This window comes from Anguilla anguilla, chromosome 16 (assembly GCF_013347855.1).
Source record: "Anguilla anguilla isolate fAngAng1 chromosome 16, fAngAng1.pri, whole genome shotgun sequence".
NCBI lineage: Eukaryota > Metazoa > Chordata > Actinopteri > Anguilliformes > Anguillidae > Anguilla > Anguilla anguilla.
The window spans coordinates 6934875-6957796 of NC_049216.1; the positions used below are offsets into that span (position 1 = coordinate 6934875).

A 22922-nucleotide genomic window follows, 5' to 3' on the forward strand; every position below is an offset into this window, starting at 1 on the left:
ACTGAAAACAATTCTAAAGAGCTGGGTGGACACCATTGTCAAGTTAAAATCACTTTTTCATTTCCTATTAATCAAACTTTCTAAGTGCGACCTGTGAATTTGCAAAGGGCCAGTTCTCAGCCAATTTTAATCTTTTAATTAGTTTTAATTGTGAAGCACTTTGTGACTCTGTGAGAGGTGCTATATGAAATGAAAGTTACTTACTTACTTACTTCTCACATAATGGGGATTTGACCAATGCTGTGAAATTTCAAAATGGTTGATTTTTTTATTCAAAATTTTACTTGTGGAGTCTCACATTCCTTCTCTGGTTTTCTGTGTTCCTTTTTACGCAAAATGTTTTCAAAATGAATAATTAAGTCCACAAAATCACATTTCATTTTCAAAGCCACAGTAAAATATAGTACTTAACATAATGATATGTAAAATTGCATTCAAAGGCTTGAGACTAATGGCATTTATTGTATATTTTTGTGAAAGATGAAACGTGCCACTGGCAGCATTGCTATTCTGAGCGTCCCCTCAACGACAACACGCTAACGCCCGACTGCACAGCCATCATCTGCGACATGATTAGATTGCGACGACTCCAGAAGATTTCCTGGATCAATGAAACGGTTTATTGGACGACTCCGTTAAATTTAGCACCTGCTTCGAGCCCAGAAACGCTTCGGGGACGAGCTGTAGGACATCTTCATTAATTCGCCGCATCTTGTAAACACCGCCATCGTGATGCGAACAGAAGAACGATTCTCCTCATTAGGCCGACCGCGGTCCCGCGTCTCGTCTGTTCGGCGGCGGTAGAAGGACGCGGTCGCGTAAATAAACCGGATCCGTTGTGACAGACGCGGTACGCTCTGCGTATGTGCTTGCATTGGCTGCATGTGTACTTAACCCTTTGAAGACTAGGTTTTTTAGAATGTTTATTTTCCCCCGAATTATAATCCAGTGTTCTAGAACTCAGTCGCTTTATATTACCAGTAGTGAATGTGACATCAGCATTAGAATGTTCAGTTGAGAACATTCTAATCACATATCTGTCACCTCACACCTTCATCTCACCTGGCCAGTACAGTACTGCAGCTGTAACAACATTAATGCTTCATTCAGCAGCTGAAGCACACAGTGATCTTTCTCCTCTCTGAAGGCAGAAGATGGCCATGCTCAGCTAGTATTTGGATGGGATCTCTATGCTATGCATTGAGGTGTGTCAATCAATCACTCTGCCACCAGTGCAGCTCTAATGAAACTTACAGACGTTGCAGAACTGAGTCTCCACAGAAAGACAGAAGGAAAGCACCGTGGTCGTTTTCCGTATAATTATCAGGAATAAAAATGACCATCAGTATTTAGCATATCGAATGTTCTTGTCCATACAGTATAAACCCTGGGAAAGTATTGGGTTGGACATCAGTACAACCCGTTCTCTGATATTTTTCAAGTAAATAATTAAAATATCAGAGCCCCTAAGCATATTGTAAGTAGCCTATATGGCTGGCAGCCCATGGTGATGGCTTCAGTTGCATTTTACATAATTATAGAAAATGAAATATGATGCCCATTTAAAGGTAAAGCAGTGAAGTGACTGGGTAACCCAGTGGGAGGGTTTAGGGTGCGTTCAGGGTGTGGTCACCTGGTTGAGTTCCCCGTCCGGCAGTGTGGGCCACATGTAGGTCAGCTTGTTCCACAGCGGGTTCTCCACCTTGGAGTGTTTCCACTGACCGCACCTCCCCACCCCCTCCTGCCTGATAGCCCACCTGTTAAAGAAGGAGCAGGAGTTTAACAGACACAGCCATCAATAAGTGAGTCACTGAGTGAGTCACAGCCATCATTGAGCGAGTCACAGCCATCACTGTGTGAGTCACTGAGTGATTCACAGCCATCACTGTGTGAGTCACTGAGTGAGTCACAGGCATCACTAAGTGAGTCACAGCCATCACTGTGTGAGTCACTGAGTGAGTCACAGGCATCACTAAGTGAGTCACAGCCATTACTGTGTGAGTCACTGAGTGAGTTACAGCCATCACTGAGTGAGTCACAGCCATCACTGAGTGGGTCACTGAGTGAGTCACAGGCATCACTGAGTGGGTCACGAGCATCACTGAGTGAGTCACAGCCATCACTGAGTGAGTCACTGAGTGAGTCACAGGCATCACTGAGTGAGTCACAGCCATCACTGTGTGAGTCACTGAGTGAGTCACAGCCATCATTGAGTGAGTCACAGCCATCACTGAGTGGGTCACTGAGTGAGTCACAGGCATCACTGAGTGGGTCACGAGCATCACTGAGTGAGTCACAGCCATCACTGAGTGAGTCACTGAGTGAGTCACAGGCATCACTGAGTGAGTCACAGCCATCACTGTGAGTCACTGAGTGAGTCACAGCCATCATTGAGTGAGTCACAGCCATTACTGAGTGAGTCACAGCCATCACTGAGTGGGTCACACGCATCATTGAGTGAGTCACTGAGTGAGTCACAGCCATCAGTGAGTGACTCACTTCACACAGTGACGCTCAAAGAGTAAGACAACAGAGGGCAAAAAAACCGCTCTCCGCGGGTTAAGCTTCTCAGCCTGATAGCACTGCGAGCCACACCCAATAAGTGATGTCAGGTGTTTTGACTCAGCTGTCAATGGGAAAATACCTGCTTTGGTATCACTGCTTTAGGTGTGGCCAACTGTGCAAACTATAAAGTAGAATGTTCTGTTTTATTTATAATATTATCACTGTGTGCATCTGCAACTTCCTTCCTTTCCCTTCCTTCCATTCTGGGTGAATGTACGCAATCCAAATTTATTCAATACTTTTTGTGCTACTCATCGGATGACTTGTATTTTTGAGAGCACAGTGGCTCTTATTTAAGAAAGCAGTTAAAAGTGACATACTAAAATCACCGTGGCGAGTACACATTTTGAACTGAACACCGGTCGGTGGCGCGCGTGCGATTTCCTTGGTGCTGAAACCCCCCACAGCGGTGCGTCGATGTTGGGGTCACGTGAGGCGGAGAAGGTGCGCAGATGGGGACCCCGGGGCTCACATGGCGCAGAGCAGGGGCCGCCAAACATCCAGTCCTGGAGGGCCGCAGCATCTGCAGCTAAAGCTTCCTTTCAATAAGCAGCCAGTTCCGGCTTTGTGAACAAGGTGTGTGGACTATTTAGGATATCCTAGACTTAAATTTCTCAAGTGCGCTGTAACATATCAAAAACCAGCAGGCACTGCGGCCCTCTAGGACTGGAGTTTGACGCCCCTGCCACGGAGCGAGAGACTGCTGAAGACGGGGCAGGAGGTGTGCTCACTCTGAGGCACGCTTTCCGTCTGCTGGCCAATTAGAGACGAGGAGGGAATTACAGACTCAGGAGTGAATGTGTCGCAGATGCTCGTGTTTTCCACCAGGTGGCGACAGCGTTCCACAGAAAGCACGCCTCCCTGTCTTCCGTGGTCAGTCCAGCCACCACCCCTGCACACACACACACACACACACACCCCTGCCTCTCTTTTCTGACAGAAGAAAGACACGTCCCAGTAGCATCTCTGTCCTCTTTTCCGGAAGCATCCGTGAGACCCAGTGACGCCGAGAGGCTCACAGCTGAGTTTGCGGGTCTCAGTCAAAGTGCCAGGGGAATTTTCCTGATCCGTGACCACCCCAAAACCATCGAGCCATTTCCCCCCGCCCAGAGCTCTGGGAACAGAGTCCTATGCACCAGGACAGTATTCAGTATTTCTTCATAAAGTGACCGTTCCACTCTGTTCTAATCCCACTGCTGACAAAATTTACACACAACACAAACACATGAAGACACTTGAAATTAGTACTAGGGCATGAGAGTCAGTGCTGTATCGTAAATACAATCACGGTTACAGGCACGACGCAAAGAGGAGCAGCGGCAACTCCCAGCAGCTATGAGTGCATTTACGATACAGCACGGCCTCGAGTGCTGTATTGCTCTCATAAAACAGCTACAACACATAAAAACTACTAATTCATTGTGCAATATTTATTTTGCAATATTATTTGTCAGTAACAGTGCACTGAGCGATACTATTTACAAACAGGCTTTTTGAACTGTTACACTGTCACAATTTACACTGTAGAACGTAGTCTCGGCCAATCAGTAGCCAGGATCAAAACTGCCCATTTTATTAGACCTAAATTAAACACTTTGATTAATAAGTTCATTAACAAGTGGGGAGATGCTAACTTCTTCGCAAAAGTATACGTATTTGAAAAGGACTTCAGAACAATCAGTGTTAAGGTTTTTAAGGAGTGTACCCATGGCAACCTTTCAGAGTATTATCTCTGACATTGAATCAGTCTCTCATAATTTGAACAGACAGACAGGGCTCTGTCTACTCAGAACTAATAAAGTTATTAATACAAAAGGAAAAAAAATGCAGTAACATCCCGATGGACTATGTGAACTTTCAGTTGGGAAATATTAGTCATAGTCATGGGAAATAGCACTGTGGGAGAAATGGACAAATGATGGCCTTGACCCGTCCTTATTAACAGGTATTCATGTGTTTTCAAGTCCTTGTGTAAACTACAGTATTCGTCTCAGAATAACTGTGTGTACATACTGTGTTTTGGTTGGGGGTCTGTGAGTGTGTGTCTGTAGTGTGTTTTGGCTGGGGGACTGTGAGTGTGTGTATCCATAGTGTGTTTTGAGGACTGGGAGTTTTTGTGTGGCTGTTGTGTGTTTTGGGGACCGTGAATGTATGTATCCATAGTGTGGTTTGGGGATGTGTGTGTGTGTGTGTGGTTTGTTTTAAGGTCTGTGAGTGTGTGTTCATAGTGTGTTCTGGGGACGTGTGTGTGTGTAGTGTGTTTTATAGGGTCTGTGAGTGTGTGTGTCCATAGTGTGGTTAGGTGACTCAGTGTGCCTGTTCCATCGTGTGTTGTGGGGTCTATATGTGTCCATAGTGTGTTTTGGGGACTGTGATTGTGTGTAGTATGTTTGAGGAGTGTGTGTGTGTGTGTGGGGTCCACATTGTGTATTGGGGACTGTGAACCAGGGTTCCAGTACATTATCTTTGACATGAAGCTGGTGGTTTCAAATACCAAGCAGAGTGAAGCTAGTTATCAATGCGAAAGGTGGACACCAAGTACAACCAATAAACACCTACACACTTGTTTGACTTATATTATTGAAAATGATGTATTCCTTTTTTTTCTTTTCTTTTTTTTTGTGCCATTTTTCTCCCATTTTCTCCCCAGTTTAGTTGTTATACCAATTCCCCGTGTGTATCACACAGTCCTGGTCAATGCGCTAGCTTTCTGTCGGTCTGGGGAGGGTGTAGACTTTTAAAAAAAACGATGCATTCTTGAATAAGAACAGAGTGTCATAATTGCATTAGCCCCTGATAAGTAGTGAAAACAACCGGTTATTGGTAGCGTCCTCAGACTTTTGGACTCCACAGTTTCCAAAATCGTTGTGATCTGATACAGCAGACGCGATTAGCGTGCTGACACAACATTTCTTACAGATGTAAAATTTACAATTCCCGGTGCCTGCACCAGCACTTAAAACCGAATGTCCTAACCGCTCTTTAACATTAAAATAATGGAACGGTCCCCCCGTCCCCTCGCCCTCCGCAGAACGCTTCCCCGTTTCATCCCGAAATGGCTTTCAAATTACAGCCCTGGCGTCCGTTGTGTGACCAAAACACAATCACGAACAGTCTGAAGAGTTGAGTAATTAAAAGGCAATTTCTGCTCATCGGATCACATCTCTCTCTCTCTCTCTCTCTCTCTCTCTCTCTCTCTCTCTCTCTCTCTCTCTTTTCTTCTCCCCCTCTCCCCTTCCTATTTCTCTCTGTCCCTCTATTTTATGCTCTTTCTCTCTCTCCCTCTCTCCTTCTACCCTTCCAATTTTTCTCTATCCCTCATTCTTTCATCCACTCTCTTCCTTTCTCTTTCCTCTCTCTCTCTTCATCTCCCTCTTCCCTTCCTATTTCTCTCTATCCCTCTCTCTTTCATCCTTTCTCTCTCCCTCTCTCATTCACTTTTCCCTTCCCATTCCTCTCCATCCCTCTCTCTCTTTCATCCTCTTTCTCTCTCCCTCCCACCTTCTTCCCTACCAATTTCTCTCCATCCCTCTCTCTCTTTCATCCTCTTTCTCTCTCCCTCTCTCCCCCTTCTCTTCCTATTTTTCTCCATCCCTCTCTCTCTCTTTCATCCTCTTTCTCTCTCCCTCTCTCCCCCTTGTCTTCCTATTTCTCTCCATCCCTCTCTCTCTCTTTCATCCTCTTTCTCTCTCCCTCTCTCCCCCTTCTCTTCCTATTTCTCTCCATCCCTCTCTCTCTTTCATCCTCTTTCTCTCTCCCTCTCCCCCTCTCTGTGCTGTTTATGCGCAGGGTGTTCCAGGCCTATGACGAGCTGACATTTAAATGAGCCTGTGTTCAACACAAACGCAATCATGGACCCGCACTCCATGGGGAGCCCCCTGCTGGGATGATTGGCGCTGAGCACTGCACTGCCCCCCCCCCCCATCCCCCCCAGAAGAGACAGACGGGAGAAAGCTCCTCTCCCCCCTCCCCACTCCCTCGTCTCCATGTTTTCAGCACAGTGATTAACTTTTATGCAAAAGAGGCCTCTAATCTCTCTCCCGTCTCACCTGCATCATGTGGATCATCAGAGACAAATTGAGCACTGGCCACAGTGGAGAAAGGGACCACACACTCACACACACACACACACACACACACACACAGACACACACTCTCAAACACACACACACACAGACACACACATGTACGCACGCACACTCATTCACACAAACACAAACCCACACACACTCACGTTCACACACACACACATGCACACACACACTCACATACACACAAGCACGCACGCACACACGCACACTCATTCACACAAACACAAACCCACACACACACACACACAGGCACACTCACACACACACCCTACAGCTATGCTTCTCAACAGAAAGGGGAGGCCAGTTCTTCCCTGTGCTATGCATGCAGTATGGGACCTGTAGCCATAATTCAGAAGCGCAGAACAGGCTTCTGCATGTGAATTTTTACACAAGAAATAATTACTGCATGACAAACAGCTAATGCGGTTAGCATCAATGCTAACATGCTAACCGTAGCGTTTCTGGCCAAAAGCCTTGTACGCCTTTGTAGTTTATGATCGTAAACATCAAGCACTGGTGTTAAAAGTGTTTCCATTTTCCAGTGTTTTCAGAGATTTCCCAGACAAATTATTTTTGGGTTAACAATATTTTTGTGATTACCTGCATTTTAGCAAAAGAAACACAGTTAAGGCAGAGGAAGCCAGAAAGCTGCAGCAAGTAGCCAAGCCCTCTAGTGGAGCAACCCTGAACTGCAGACACTAAACTACATTGTGTTGCTGAAGCACACTTTCACAACCCACAAACTGTCAACCTCATACCTAAACCATAACGCAAAAATCTGTAACGATACTTATTATGCGTACTTGGAAAGGCCACGTGTTTGCACTTATTATACATCACATTGGATAAAAGCGTCTGCCAAATAATTGTAATGAAATGTAATAAAGTATTTAGAAACAAACATACACACACATGCACATACACACAAAGATACACACATACACACAGACACACACACACACACACACAAACAAACATACATACACACACATAAAAACACACACACACACACAAACAAACATACACACACACACACACACACACACACACACGCATCAGGGCAGTTCCCCACACTCTCACCCCTCTCTCTGCCCATGTGTGTTAGGGCCCCGGATCTCTGTTACAATGAGGCTAATTAAAGACGAGGCTCTGACACTGACAGGTCCCCCCCGCCCCCCCGCCCCCAGACCCCCCTGAAGCCCCCCCGGACCCCCCCAGGCCCCCCGGGCGTCTCCGCGCAGGTAGCGGCCCGGACCCAAGCGGCATGCGACGGGGCGGGGGATCCCTTCACCTGGGGTCAGGCGGCCCGCACGCGCCGCTCCGACGGACACGGGAGAGGAGACGGACGGATCCCCGACAGCTCGCTCCTGACAGGAAACAGATCGCTCCTGACAGGAAACAGATCGCTCCTGACAGGAAACACACCGTCCTAACGGGGCCCCTGTGCCAGAGCGAAACCGCACACCTTCACACACCCCCCGCCCCACGCGCGCACGTGTGCTCGAGGGTAAGCACGCGTGTATGTGTGTGTGTGTGTGTGTTTTTGTGTGTGCGTGTGTGTGTGTGCTTAGACAGAGCAAATATGAGGTGGCAAAACCCTGTGTTTTACTGCTGTAGAAAGTGCCGGAACACTGACCCCCCCCACCCCACCCCACCCCACTCCCCACGTCCCTAATCAGTAGAGCAAGACAACAGAGGCGCTGGGCAGGAGTCTGGACCGTCCAGCCACGCCCCGCCCTGTCCCACCGGGGAGGTATGGAGGACGGGGGGGGGGGGGGGGGGGGGGGGGGGGGGGGGGGGGGGGGCGACATGTTAGAGTGACAAGCGAGGGCGTCCCGCCACCGTCCAAAACAGAGCAGGGTCCCAGACACGCCCCGGCGGACCGCCGGCGTGCCGCTCCTGAGGCGGCGCGTAGTCTGAGTGAATAATCGAGAGGAACGCAGGGCGCGGGCGGAGAGGGGCGGGGACGGCCGTTTGGGGACGGCGCCCCGGGGAATCGTGGTGGGAAGCAGACGGCGGCGCGCCAAAAAGTGTCACAGGACGTGAGAAATGGGGCGGGCCGGAACCAGGGGCTCCCGCTGAGAAAGCAAATCGAAGAGGGCCCGGGGAAGGGGAGGGGGGGGGGGGGCGATGAAGCTGGTGACGGCAAAACGGTGAGACCGGACGACCCCGGTGAATCTGTCCCGTCAAAGACGCCGTTCTGAAAGCAGGAACAACCACGGCGGCTTCTGCGGTTGCTACGGCGGCACGTTAGGATCTGAACAAAGACACACACCCGAAACCGTCCAATCCGTGCCACAAAACGCTCGCTGCACGGTTTTGCAAAGTTTACGCAGAGTCCAATGAAAACGGAAAAATCCACATTCAGAAAGTCAAAGTCCTCCCCGTTACTTTGTTCCAATCACCTGGATTTGCTAATTAGCATAATTCTTCAGCCAGTAGGCACAACTAATGGGTGGAATCAGCTTTTGAGTTCAGAGGTAGAAGAAACTTTCGGCAGGACTTTTAAATTCTGACCCTCGGACTTTCCACCACTGGACTTTCTGGTCGGTTCATGGGACCGAGCACACTGGGGCCAAACCTTTTGGGTAGATGAGAGACCCGGGTCATTGTGCCAGAGGGCGGGGGCAGTGCTTACTAAACTCTGGGAGGGTCTCTGGCCAGGGCTGGACTCTCCTGCACTTTCTTCCACACTCTCTAGGCATTCAGATGAAAATCCGCTCCGTTTGGTTGAAAAGTGAAGGTTTTCTAGCTGACTAGGACATAGCCAGGCTATATCCGGGTAAAACTTGAGGTATATTGGGGTTATGCTTTCCCGTTTATGTCAGCATGTCTGTCAACCTAGATTTCCATCCCTCTAGACGTCTAGATTCCTGCGTTTGCTCACTGGCTTGGTAGCGTATGTACGTCTGCCAGGAGGTGAGTCACATGAGAAGCCAGTACTGAAGTTCCAACTCTAATGCGTTTGCAGGGTAAAGGATCAGCTGCTCGTAAAACATGCAGTCCTGGAAGTACTACGCTGAAGTAATGATGAGGATTACAATGATGACATCATATCCTCCTTCAACCCAGCAGAAAAACATAGTTCGTTTTTTGCTGATAAAATACAAGCAACTTGGATGGCAAAAACAGTCAAAATTACAATGAAAATATTTTTTAAAATATTTATTTTATTTTTACTGAATATCCCTTTCAGTGTAGGTTTTAGCGTAGTACAATATATGATTCTTCAGATAACGACTAGAGAAATTAATTGGCGGCTCTTAGGAGGATATGAAAAAACACAATACAAAATTACATCATTTCTTTTAGTTATCATCATAACCATCATCTATATTCTTTTAAGTAAAAATAAGGAGGAAAGGGGGAATTAAGTAGAGCAACCAGTACCTATTATTAGTATCACAGTGCATACTTGTAATATTGTGATGCGATATTGCGATATTATAAGTGACGTGTTGCAGATAAAATCAATAATTGATTGGAGTGTCAGCGCTACAGAACAGTGCCCTTCGGTGCAGTATTGCAGACTAAATTTTGGAAACGGTGGAAACCTGATGTTTACTCTCAAAATGGAGATTCTGAAAGGAGGCTGCCAGCATCACCAAGGGGCCAGAGCGCAGACCACTTCCCGCTGTTTACCTAACGTTTAATATTTAAACACTTAAAAGCTTCGTGCCGCAGTAATGGAGACAACGCTGGCACTTTAATTACAGTTCGCCCAAAACAAAAATGTCACTGAAAAGTTATTTTTTTCAAAAAAACATGGTCAAATTAAACCTTCCCAAACTCACTTCCAAAAAAATAAAATAAAAAAAATACTGGAGCAAGGACAATTAAGATGACATTTGCAACTTTCAATGAAATTTTCATGTACCGACAAGCTGAAGATGAATGAAAAAACATCAGGGGTAAATTGATAAATGTGTGTTTCAGGCAGTCCTGAGGTAGCATTTGTTAATGCTATTAACTTTATTTGATGATTTTTTTTTTGTAATTTAATCAGTTTTGTGGGTAAACAATTTAAATGGAACATGAAAAATTAAAGAAACTGAATTACGCAGTAAAATCTTCCAATTACTTAAAATATCATCAGAATTACAATTCTGACGATTCACTTTTAAATTACCTTAATGACTTCCTGAAAAAAAAAACATTTGTTGTTTCTAATTCTCTGTTATTATGACTATCTCTGCTAAGATAGACTATACATTTTGTGTTTTAATAAACAAAGCCGCATTACAAACTCTACGATTATAATGAGAAAAATCGTAAATAATTAAACGTCTGAGATTGAGCTCATTTTTTTCCTCCCACAATGCAACAGATCGCTTCGTACAGCTGCCTGTTCACTGGAGCCTATTAAATATTCTTAACTAAATTAAATAAAATACAAAACAACTTTCAGCTCGAGCCCTGATTACTATTTCATACAGGAATGTCAAATGCATTAAATTTCTGAGGGACAGCTTAATGAACACTAATAATTAAGGAGACGGGCCCATTATTTTTAATAGTGCGGCAATGGGCACGGCTTGCATAAGTAAGGTAGTGACTGCGGAGGGATCCTCGCTTTAGTGATTCAGATTAGCATCCGAACGCTCCCACAGTCTGAGTCCTGAAGCTGTTGAACCTCATCCATCTAGACTGGATGTTGTTCCCTTTTTTAATGGGGGGGGGGTAATTCTGGTAATGAAGCAAACTGATAACATCGGACACTGAGCATGTGCATCTGTGTATTAAGACGTATGGTTTCCATTCTCAGGGAGGGCAACACACTGGGAAATATGCAAGCAGAATTACAAAACTACCATCCAAGTCATCCAAGATTTAAATAAGCAGTTTCTCTAGTTTTTAAAGATATTTGTTCGATCCTGACAAAGAATGTTGTATATCTTTAAATTGTTATGTGGAGGGGGGGTGAATGGAGGGTCATAAATTGTTTACAAATCAAAAATATGATTGTTGTTCGCATAAAGAGAACGTACAAGTCATTAACAGAGGTGGGGTACTGGTAGAAACTTTCTCCTCTGAGAGGTTTTCAGTCTCAATCCTGGAGACCCACTGTGTATGCTGGTTTTCATTTCTACCATAATTGCAACCTCTGAATAGCAATTAGCTCTTAATTGTTCTTAATTAGACGCTTAATGTCTACTGAAGGATGATTTACCCTCTTGAGGTCACATTATGCCAGAAACAGCTACGTGCGCCGCGAAGAATAACTATTCCACATTCGGATCCAATACTTTAAATCAGCCAGATCAACTCCAGCCTTCATTTCCTGTAAATGCGCCGTATGGCTAAAGTTTCCTTTGCAACGAAGTAACATTTTTGTAGGATGGAGTGTAGCACAGTGAGTAAGGAACTGGGCATGTAACCGAAAAGTCGCAGGTTCGATTCCTGGGTAAGGACACTGCCGTTGTACCCTTGAGCAAGGTACTTAACCGAAATTGCTTCAGTGTATATATCCAGCTGTATAAATGGATACAATGTAAAATGCTCTGGATAAGAGCGTCTGCTAAATGCCTGTAATGTAATGTAATGTAGGGATTCCATTTTACACTGAATTCATCAGGGTCCTAACGGCTGAAAGTGTGGTCGCCTGATCGATGGAGCTAAACTATTTGTTTACAATGGCAGCGCCAAACCTGCGTTACGCTGGAGTGGGTGACAGTACTAAATTATGTTAAAACACAAATGCCGTGGCACAAAGTGCATACACAGGGGGGTCTTGGTGGGTCTAAGTTTGAACACCACCGTCCCAGACAGCGGCTGCAGATCTCCTGTCTTAAGGAGACACGGGGCCTGTCTGACGTGCCACTCTCCTCCTACGGGCATCCGCAGATCATTTTTCCGATATTTTCCCAGAAAGTCCATTATTGTACCCCCCTCCACCCACCACCTCTCTGTTCAATAAGCATCATTTGCTACCTTCGGAGATGTGACAGAAACACCATTAGAGAGAGACGGTGACATCGCTTAAGAGAAAGGGCGGCTGATAGGAATTAAGCGCCTCCGTGCTCGCGTGCGCATTCAGAGTGGAGCCATACCGCTGTGACGGAAACGCGCGCCGGACGCACCGCCGCGGAGGCCATTTCGGCTCGAACGACGTCGAGCGCACGGGGAGCGCGCGTGTGTGTGTGTGTGTGTGTGCGTGTGCGTGTGTGTGCGTGTGACTCAGCGAGAGAGAGGGGCTTGGCGCTTGGGTGATGGATCTTCTCTACCCCCCCCCCCCCCCAGCCTTAAGAAGGAACTAGCCCACCCCCCCCCCCCTCTTTGGAGTGTGCCACTCAGGCCACGCAGCGCCGAGCCCCCAGCTGGGCCGTATTTGGGAAATGCCACTGAGCATGGCGCGCTTGCTTCACTGGGCTCGCCCGCCGCCCCTCCGCCCTGCCGCACCGCCGGGAATAGCGTGCGCGAGGGTGCCGGCGAGACCCCCCCACCCCACCCCCACCCCAATCGAGATGACCTCCCCCGCTTTGCGGATGTGCGGCCTGTTGCCTGCGCTACTCAAGGAGAAAATGGCTCCTGCCGATCAATCTCGCCCGTGCGCACGTGGACGCGGACGTGGCGGCGGGGGTGGCGGGGGTGGCGGGGGCGGCGGGGGTGGCGGGGGTGGCGGGGGGGGGATAAGGGGCGGGCGGTTGACATCCGTCCGCCGAGCTCACGACTGACATTCTCCACCCGACTCCGGAGTTCTTACGGTGGCCCCCGCTAACCTGAACGCTGGCTTTTTATTTTATTCGTTCTCTATATCTGCTCGCTCCGCCAGCATCGTTCTGCTCTCGGGGGCTATGGAGGTCCGGCGTGGGCCGGCCCGGGGCGAGGCGGGGCCGGGCGTAATTAGGCAGGCCCGCGAGGTGGCCGCGGGATCCCCGTCGGTGACCCCGGGGGGACAGGAGGCCCGGAATGTTGCCATGGAGCGTTGCCGCGGAGGGTTGCCCCCCCCCCCCTGGAGTCACGAACGGTCTCCTTAATTACAAACTGCCCAGAGCCGCTGGAGTGACTTTCGCCGGCGCTAATTTAGCTGGTCTGGCGGTTGGTAATTACACCAGGGATTCAGCCTTTCTGTGCGACGGCCTGCTCTGTGCGTGCTTCGATGATCACAGAGGCTCAGATCACAGAGGCTCCGCGTTATCGTTATGGCTGTGCTACCACTGTAACTATCATACATTCCGTTTACATTGTGTACTGGATTTTTTTCCCCCAAACAAAACACAAAATGGACATAAAATACTGACAGTGGAAGCAACATCATCTATTTGCACTCAAAGTTATGTCAATAACATGTTCTCTGGTTTGTTTTGTCCATTACTGAATAGATATTCATTTGAAAAATTTCATCTAATTAATTAAAAGCCTCAACACTATAGAATGCCTGTGTTTTTACTTGTATAAAGTAGAGGGTGCCCAATCTTGCCATAAAAAGGCTGGTGCACGTTTTTGTTTTAGCCCAGCACTGAAACACCTGATTCTATGTATCAAGGTCTTGATTGAAGACCATTAGTTAATAAATTGAATCAGGTGTAGTACTGTGCTAAAACAAAAAACCTGCACCCACACCAGCCCCTTTCCAATAAGACTGAAGCCCCCAGGTTTAGATGGATGAAGGCATAATTGTAAAATTATGCCAGCACTACCCATTTTAACATCTTTTAATATTATGAACAATTGAATACCCAGAACAGTTTCAGAAAATATTCTACAATGCGTAATGTCAATTTGGTAGGTTTCACATGTTTATTACTTTGCCTGCTAAAGGCATTGGGTGCCAGTGGAGGTCTGGAGCCACGCCTACTCGTTGAGTGGACACACGCCTGGTTTGTGTTAGCGAATCAGCCCAGGGCTTAAAGGTGTGCTTCCTGCCACAGTGAGTAAACTGAGATTGGGAACGAGCAGAAAATGTATTCGTTGTGTTTGGCTTCTTTTGTCTTTGGTTTAGTTTATTGTTTTTGCCCAGAACCCATGAGGGAGGGAAGGCGAGGATATTTGGTAATTTTTTTCTTTAAAAAAACTCTTTATCGGCAAATAAAACACCGGTGAAAACTGGGATTGCCAAGCTCCCTGTGTCCAGCACTTCTTTCCCTCCCTGAGGTATCACCCAGCATGCAACACTACTGTTCTACAGAACCCTTTTATTCCATTTCCTTCTGGACTTAACTCCCACTTCAGTTTTCAAGCTAGACAGTTGAACAAGCAACCATAAGCTCTAAACATCTTACAGTGTTTAATTCAGTGCCTGATGCCGCCTGTTCTTGTACAGGCATGGTCTGTACGTAGGTTCAAGCCTGTATTAATCGATCGTTGAAAACATCAAGCAGTAGTGGTTGATAGCTTTACCCTACTGGCTAATAGAACTCCCAATGTGTTTAATTAAAAAATAAAATTCCAATCTGATATCCGCAAATTGACAGGTATTTTTATTTCAAACTATAGTTCAATGAATCTCTCTCCAAAAAAAATTACTGACTCTTCCTTTGAGCAATGTAAGAATTTTTCATCCGCCTTTGTGAATAAAATGTTAAATATCAGAGGGAACATAATTCTATCTGTACTTCCTATTGGTGTGACCGGTCAGAATTTTGATGTGACTCTTCTGAGCCAATTCCAACAGATGATCTCCAGGAGATCGTATCTCAGATAAAACATTAATGCGGCCCCTTAGATATCGTCCCTGCAAAGCTCTTAAAATATGTATTCGCAACAATGGTTGTAATATAGTCCCAATGGTAAACGGCTCATTTATGACATTTATGATTTATGTTCCTACTTAAGACCCATTTCAATGCTACCTTTCATCTCAAAAAAAGTCATCTCTAAGCAAGTTTGTCTAAAATGAATAAAAATACAAAAGTTTTTGAAAAATTCCAATCTGGATTTAGAATTCATCATAGCAGACAAACTACTCCTTTAAAGATAATTAATGGCGTTCTTCAGAATGCTGATTCTGGTGACACATTCATCCTTGTCTTATTAAATTAAAGCAGGGCATTTGATCGATTGACCATTCTACTCTAATTGACAGGCTCAAAATTTGAGTTAGCATTCCTGGTTTTCTTACTTGTCAAATAGAAGATTTTCAGTCTTGATTGGCTGTTTTTGTGTCATCGTCAGAAATGATAAATTGTGTTCCTCAGGGATCTATCCTTGGGGCAATTTTTTTTCTCCGTCTGTATGGGGACATGAGTCTCTGGTCTAAATCTCAAGATCCATATATTCTATTGTGTTGAAGCCTACACTACAAGGAATATTCAATAAATATAAAATAAATAATATTTTTGAAAATATTTTCACTGCAACATGTTTTTGTCTTCCAAGACAGCTTATATTACATCAAAAAATGTAAAATACTTTTTTTTCAGCTGGGTCTCAGGAGGACAGTATAAATCAGTGTTTTCCATAGCTGCGATCATGTGATTATGCTTTGTTTGTGTGAAGTATTTTTGTGATATTTAACTATTTAACTATAAGCCCTTCTCTATAAAATATTTAAACAAGCAAATAAAGTAATCATAAAATAATGGTGAGATTATAATTTTACCTTTCTGTCACCAGCATAGAAAGGAAACTGCATGGAAAAAAAGGAAGCTTCTCCTCTATATCTAGCTCCATCCAAAAGCGGTTCGCGGGAAACCAATCATTATCGTTTCAGAGCATTATTGTGGAGATTATTATTCAATTACAGGCCAATCTCCCATTTCCTGGCTGAATTTTCCCGCGTCTCGCCGCGGGTCCTTAACGAACCCCGAACGTCTCCGGAATCCCGTCACACTGGAGAGGCCGCGCGGTGAGCGAAGCGCGCGGAGCGGCAGTTCGGAGCGCCGCGCTCAGCCGCCTGTCACTGAAGGACACATCCGTAACGGGAATCGCTCTCTCTCTTAGCCAAGAACCACCCAATTAGCCCCGATGTGCCGCGAGACAATCGCGCCGAAGCGCTTTGGTTATTTACTACGATTTGGGCGGGGAGGGGCGGAAACGCGTGTGTGGAAACAGTGGAACCCGCTGCAGGCTGTGCACCCGGGACGCCGCTCCCTGGCGCCACGGCGATACGATGTCAGCGCAGCGGCTCGCTCGCGTGAAACTGGTCAAGCTTGGCATTGGCCTGGCTTTCCATTACAGCAAGACTCACGGCTACAGGTGATAATGTTAGGAAGCATTACTGCATGTCACATGGCCCTAATACAGGACTGGGCCAAATATGGAGGCCTCGCAGTTTCTTACTATTACAGATAGTGTAATAACTGATTATTATTTGCGCATGGTGCAACTTGGGTGCAGAAAAAAGTAGGTGTGTCTAACCTCACTATCTTATTCAATACATATCTCAGCATATGCTGTCCCTGCTTCTCTCTTGGGCAGCCATACATGCTCCAGAAAGCAGGGAGAAGACAGATCAGCTACTACATAAGATACCACGGACACCCTGTACAGCTGCAGAGTCTGCCCACACACAACCTGCAGACATGCACATGCATACGGGATAATGGAGAAATATGTATGCATGTGCAGACATACATAAGCATGCGCACAGAAACACACACAAGCACAAAGAGAAACATGCGCAGACGCAAGAAAATCCCAACACACACACACACACACACACACACACAACCGCACGGGTACATGCAAGCACATGCTGATACACAGCCAGACACACTTTACACACCTGCACATGCACATATGTACAGCACTCGCTTGTGTGTGCACCCACACACATACTCACTTGTGCTGGCACATGGAAACACACACACACACACACACACTCTCACACACACACACACACTCACACACACACTCACACACACACACACACACACACACACACACACACTCTCACACACGCACACACACACACACACACAGGGCTGTGCTGCAGAGAGAGTGTCTCTGAGTCCCAGTCGCAGAGAGAGCTGGCTGGGCTCCACCGGCGCTGCCGGGAGGGACAGGAGAATCTGCTGTAAAAGTTAATGGAGCATAACCCCAACCGGGTGGCCACAGCACCTGCCCTCGCCTCTGCACCAGCAGGACTGGGGTTCTCTCCCCCCCCCCCCTCTGCACCAGCAGAACTTGAGTTCTCTCCCTCTGCACCAGCAGGACTGGGGTTCTCTGAGCAGCAGAGACTTTCCCTGCCCAGAGAGGAGGTGAGGGTCAGAGGTGGAAAGGCCAGGGGTCAGAAAGTAAAAGTCCTGCCTTGTATTTCTTCCACCCCTGAACTCAGCCAGCTGATTTCACTCATTATTTCTGCCTCCTGGCTGAAGAACTGTGCTAATTGGTTAATCCTTGTGATTGGAACAAAGTACTGGGGAGGACTTTTACTTTCTGAACCAGGCTTTTCCACCTCTAGTGTGGGTACACCCCAACAGAGCAGAGCTGACAGAGTGTGGAGTAGGACATGGAATGGAACAGGGGGGACAGAAAAGCATACACAACTGCTGACACACACACACACAGCACTGCAGCACAGACACACACACAGCACTGCAGCTCAGACACACACACAGCACTGCGTCAAAGAGTAATTGCTTGTGAGAACGACTAGTTTAACATTCTACGTGATAATGAGACATGATAACGAGAATGTTAATGAAACAGAGTCCATATCAGGTATAACACTCTTATAACAGGTGAGAAATAAAACAAAAATGAAACATGCACTGTACGACGAAGGGCCAACAACTTTCTTTTTCGTTTCATAGTGGTCACATTTCTTCTGGCTGGAGACTATACTCTTTTAACACATGAAACCAGCTGACTGACCACCATCACCTCACCTTTACACTGTACCGTAATACAAGGGACTGAAGCCACTGCTTTGTCGCTCTTGAGGACAGTAAAAGTGCAAAAAAAAGAAAAAAAATTAACCCATTTCCAATGACCCATAAAAAATGTCAAAATTATGAGAGAAATTAAGTCCATTCAGCAGTCGGTGCAGTTCTAAAATGTACAGACATCTTCTCTGGTCTGAGGCCTCACTGAGGTTGAGTAACCTGCAGAATAAAGTGTGTGAAAACAAATCTGACCAATCAAAATGCAAGCAGCCATTTTGCGGGTGAAGGCTGTGATGTCAGTATCTTACAAACGGCAACAAGCAGGCTTTACAAGGGCCAAAGCTGTCCACAGACCTACTCCAGCCGTCACAATATGAATCACAAGAAATACAGACAACCCAAACACAGATTACTTCTGCTGGACGTTTATTTAGCCAAACTGTTAAATACACTCACGCCTGTCTTCGGTCTGGTAGAAAATCATCCAGCACTCAGTTACAAACGGTGAATGGAGTAAATGAGTGAGTGAATCTGTTTGAAGGCCACAACAGATTATGGGACCTTAATACCTTACAGGCATTAAGCTTTTTCTAACATATCTCAAAGATCACATCTCAATGAGTGTAACATCTACCCTCGAGCAATCCGTCAGCCATTTTGTAAAAGCCCATCAGTCGATATTATACCTGTGACAAATATGACAATGATATAAGTGTGTGTATAATTATTCTCAAATCAGTTCCCATCCTTGGTACACCGCTCCAACCACCCCCCCTCCCACGTCCCCACTGACTGAGCTCAACCTTGTTTCGGGCACTCAGAAGTCAAACAAGCAGCCAGGACGATGAGCCACAGCCACTGGATTATACATCAAAACCGGAGGGATCCTCCGAGCGCGGGCTCGCGTTTAACGACGCAGGGGCCAGGCCGGTCCTCTGGAAATAAGGAGCGGGTACAAAGCGGCTTCCCTCCCGAACAAAATTAGGGTTTTGCCTCTCGAGAGCCCGGAGTCACGCGCACACAGGTTCTTTAAGCAGAATGAAAGGCGCTCCGTCTGAGGGACTCATCAATAAGCCATGAGACGGCGTCCCACAAGCCCCTCTGAAGACTGCAGGCCGCATCGCTGAGCGGAAAAAAGGCCCCTGATGAGGGGGGGGGGGGGCTCTCTGCCTCCTAATTAATACTGCACTGCGCCCAGCACCGCTTCCAGGGGCTTCTTTTCCGGAAAAGTTCTTACGGAGACGTGTTCTTTGAATAATTATTTTTGCGCATACTTGTGCGGGGGGGGGGGGGGGGGGGGATGAAGGAAAAAAATGAAACGAAATAAAACATTCTTGAGAATGTCTAAATGCAACATTCTTGAGAGTGATCTTAGTTTAATTAGCATTTTTAAAACATTTCTTGAACATTGAAATGTTAGCTAATCCCGATACATGTTTTGTGTCATTTTTCTTTTCTGGAGAGGGTAATCACAATATATTCTCAATCTTATTACACAGTGTGCTGAAGATCCAATGAAAAAACTGCATTTTAAATTCTGTAAATATTATTCACTTCTATTTTTAAACTCTCCCACTCAGGTGTTATTTTTAGCCTGCCCGTTTAAAAAAAAAAAAATCTTACCAGACACAGCCTACCACCACAGCAATTTAGCCTAGCCTTAGCCTAGCATCAGGCAAATAATGCTAAATGCGCATACTGTATTTCTTTCAGTAAATACTCACTTATTAAAATTCAGTTTTCTCAAGATTTTTTAAAGCTTTATTCTGGGTGCCGTTCAGCTCTTCACTATAACCGCTGAACTCCTGTGCCTGTGCTCCACACAGAGTTGTGGCTTTCAGAGTGCTGAGCTCACACCCCCTATAGGGGTACAGTGGCTTGTCACTAGGGCAGTACCCTCAAAGGTACACACATTGTGCCCTTTACCCTTTTAGATTAGTATTCTAAGCTATAAATGTGACCCAGTAAGGGAAATTTAACAGTAATTGTACCTTGAAGAACAGAATGGACCCCATGCACCTGTACCCCTCTTTCCAACAGTGCACATTGGACAAGGTTAGGACAGCTTCCGGAGACTTACATCAGCACTCCTAAGCTCCTATGCTTTGTGAATACAAGCCCTCACCTGGTTCAGTCACCTGAGCTATGTGAGTAACAGCGCCAGAGCTGGTTAACAATACTTGCAGCCCAGTCTATATGCAAGGTCCCTAAAGCACTAATGTGCTACTCGAGACATACATATGCATCCAATGCATTCATGTATAATTTTCTTTAGCTCTACAGCTTTCGGAAAAATAAAATTTTTATCTATAAAAATTTTTTAATACAGCACTTCAAAACATCAAAAAAAAATCTTAAAGGCCTTTATTATTTGGCGATATGACAACATAAGGATGCGTTTCCTTACTTTTGAACTTTATTTGTTTTTGCTGGGTGTCTCTCTCACAAGTGCTATGGTTTTATTTATACTCAACCACCTTTAAGACTTGACTGCCGATTACAGGCCTATTGCCATTCTGCAGTAACAAATTGCTGGATTTAGGCTTATAATACACTAAAATAATGATTAAATAAAAAGTTTAAATGAAACGGACACACAATAAAAGGAGAATGGAGGGAAATGTTGGGGAGAAGTGCAGGGACTGGGGGGTAGGTCTGGGAGATCTGACAAGCAGTGTCAAGGTTTAATGAGCTTTTAAACTCTAACAAGCCCTCAGACAAGGGCTTAGCCGACTGCTCAGTGTCAGAGCCCTGACCCCTCCCCCCAGCAGGCTACAGGGGGTCACCGTGGAAACGTTTTGCAATGTTTGGGTCACTTTCCCATGGTGGCCTGTTCCGAGGTGCCTCGGAACTCTGGTAGAGGGCGGGGCTAAGGTTCGGCTACATCGCTTCGCCCCGCCCCCCCAGCATACTCCTTTGTTCCGTCAGCACGACAGGGCACATCGGTTTTCAAATGCCATTTCTTGATTTGCTCCAAAATGGAGGATGGTAATATAGGAGGTTGCGGAGGAGAAGGGAGTCGGGGAGGAAAAAAAATGAAATAATGAAATGCCAAGAACGTCATTAAGAACAAATGCCAGCTCGGCCGCCGACAGCTGCTTCCCCCCAGAAAGCGGGGACGCGTGTGGCGGGGTCTCGGCGGCCGGCAATCCCCTCGGCGGTCGGCGGAGTCACCGGTGGGAAAACAACAAAGGCCTTTCTGCGCGGCTCGCGCAGATGTGCCCGGAGCCGGGCTGTCGGAAGCGGTTAGCATGACGGCCACTCACAGTTCATTATTTCCCTCTCACAGGTCAGTGGGCGACAGGCTAGGTCAGCACGCTTCATTGGCTGCTACAGTTCCCTCGTTAGATTACCGAGGGAAAAGGTGTGCCACTTGAATTGATTAACTTATATCAATAAATCAATTCGTAACACTCCCGTTTTTCTTATTTTAAATCGCGTCACATTTGTGATACAGTGTTTAACTGTTGCTTCTGTATCTTACTTAAATTGCAGCAGCCACCACGTATTCAAACTACCAGGTCTAACCAAATGTAAACAAATTTAAGATATCACCCATGCACGCCCCTGCTTTCATCCTTCATGTTTTCCTCTCACTTAGATAATCCGTTTTGAAAGAATAACTGCATTCTGGTTGTAAAAACAGTTGTAATTAAAATGTCGCCGATTGAAACTGATAAGCATGAAAACTCAATGCTATCATAACAGTTGTTGAACAGATTGTATTTGAAATGTCGTCGTTTATGGGAATCAGATATTTTAGTAGCCCTGTTCTGTGTATTTAAGGATCATGGGACGATAGTACATTGTCAGTCTGTTGCTGTTAGTGTGTCTTAATTTCAGCTAAGAAGTGTTAGCACTGTAGGTAAAAAAATAAAAAAACATTTATGAAATTATATTTTTTGTAAAATTAGTTTGTAAATATGTAAAAAGTATAAAGTTTTCGTTTAAAGTATCTTATAACGGTGTATAAAGTTTAACTTTAAAATCTTTTCATTTTCTTAAAACTTTAGGCTATATATTAGCAAATATGCAGGAAACTGGATCTTATTCGTGAATTAATTATACATAATATATACATATATAGCCTAACTGTAGCATAGTACATGTATTGTTTTCATCATCCAAAAGGGGTTAACAAAATCAGTAATTAATATTTTTCCCTCACCAAAACTCAAGTGACAGCTTTGATTAAATGAATTGCGTTAAGTTAAAAACTATGTTTTAAATGGTGGTAAAATATCGTTGCAGAAGGGGTATTATTCCTTGTTAGTGTACAAATGTTTTCCTTTCCGCAAGGATGAACGGCAAGTAGAGCATGTGACTACGGGGCCAGCTACGCCGATCGGATACAATGCAATTGGCTTCATCTGCGAAAGAGACGCGCCGCGCCTAATTTCCCCGCATCAGAACTCTCGCACCTCGCTGGAGGTACACACACATTAAACATTGTGAAGCAATTAATCTCGGGCGCGTTCACATCTGGAGCTGCCCCCGC

The 22922-nt window shown here is 45.8% G+C and overlaps 1 protein-coding gene across 1 annotated transcript in view; it reads right to left on the reverse strand.

Moving 5' to 3' along the window:
- LOC118215550 (doublecortin domain-containing protein 1-like) overlaps window positions 1–22922 on the reverse strand; it is a 130539-nt gene that overhangs the window by 20217 nt on the left and 87400 nt on the right. Inside the window, exon 20 of the mRNA XM_035396445.1 lies at window positions 1634–1757. Within this exon, the coding sequence (XP_035252336.1) occupies window positions 1634–1757 (124 nt within the window). The remainder of the gene's footprint in view (window positions 1–1633; window positions 1758–22922) is intronic.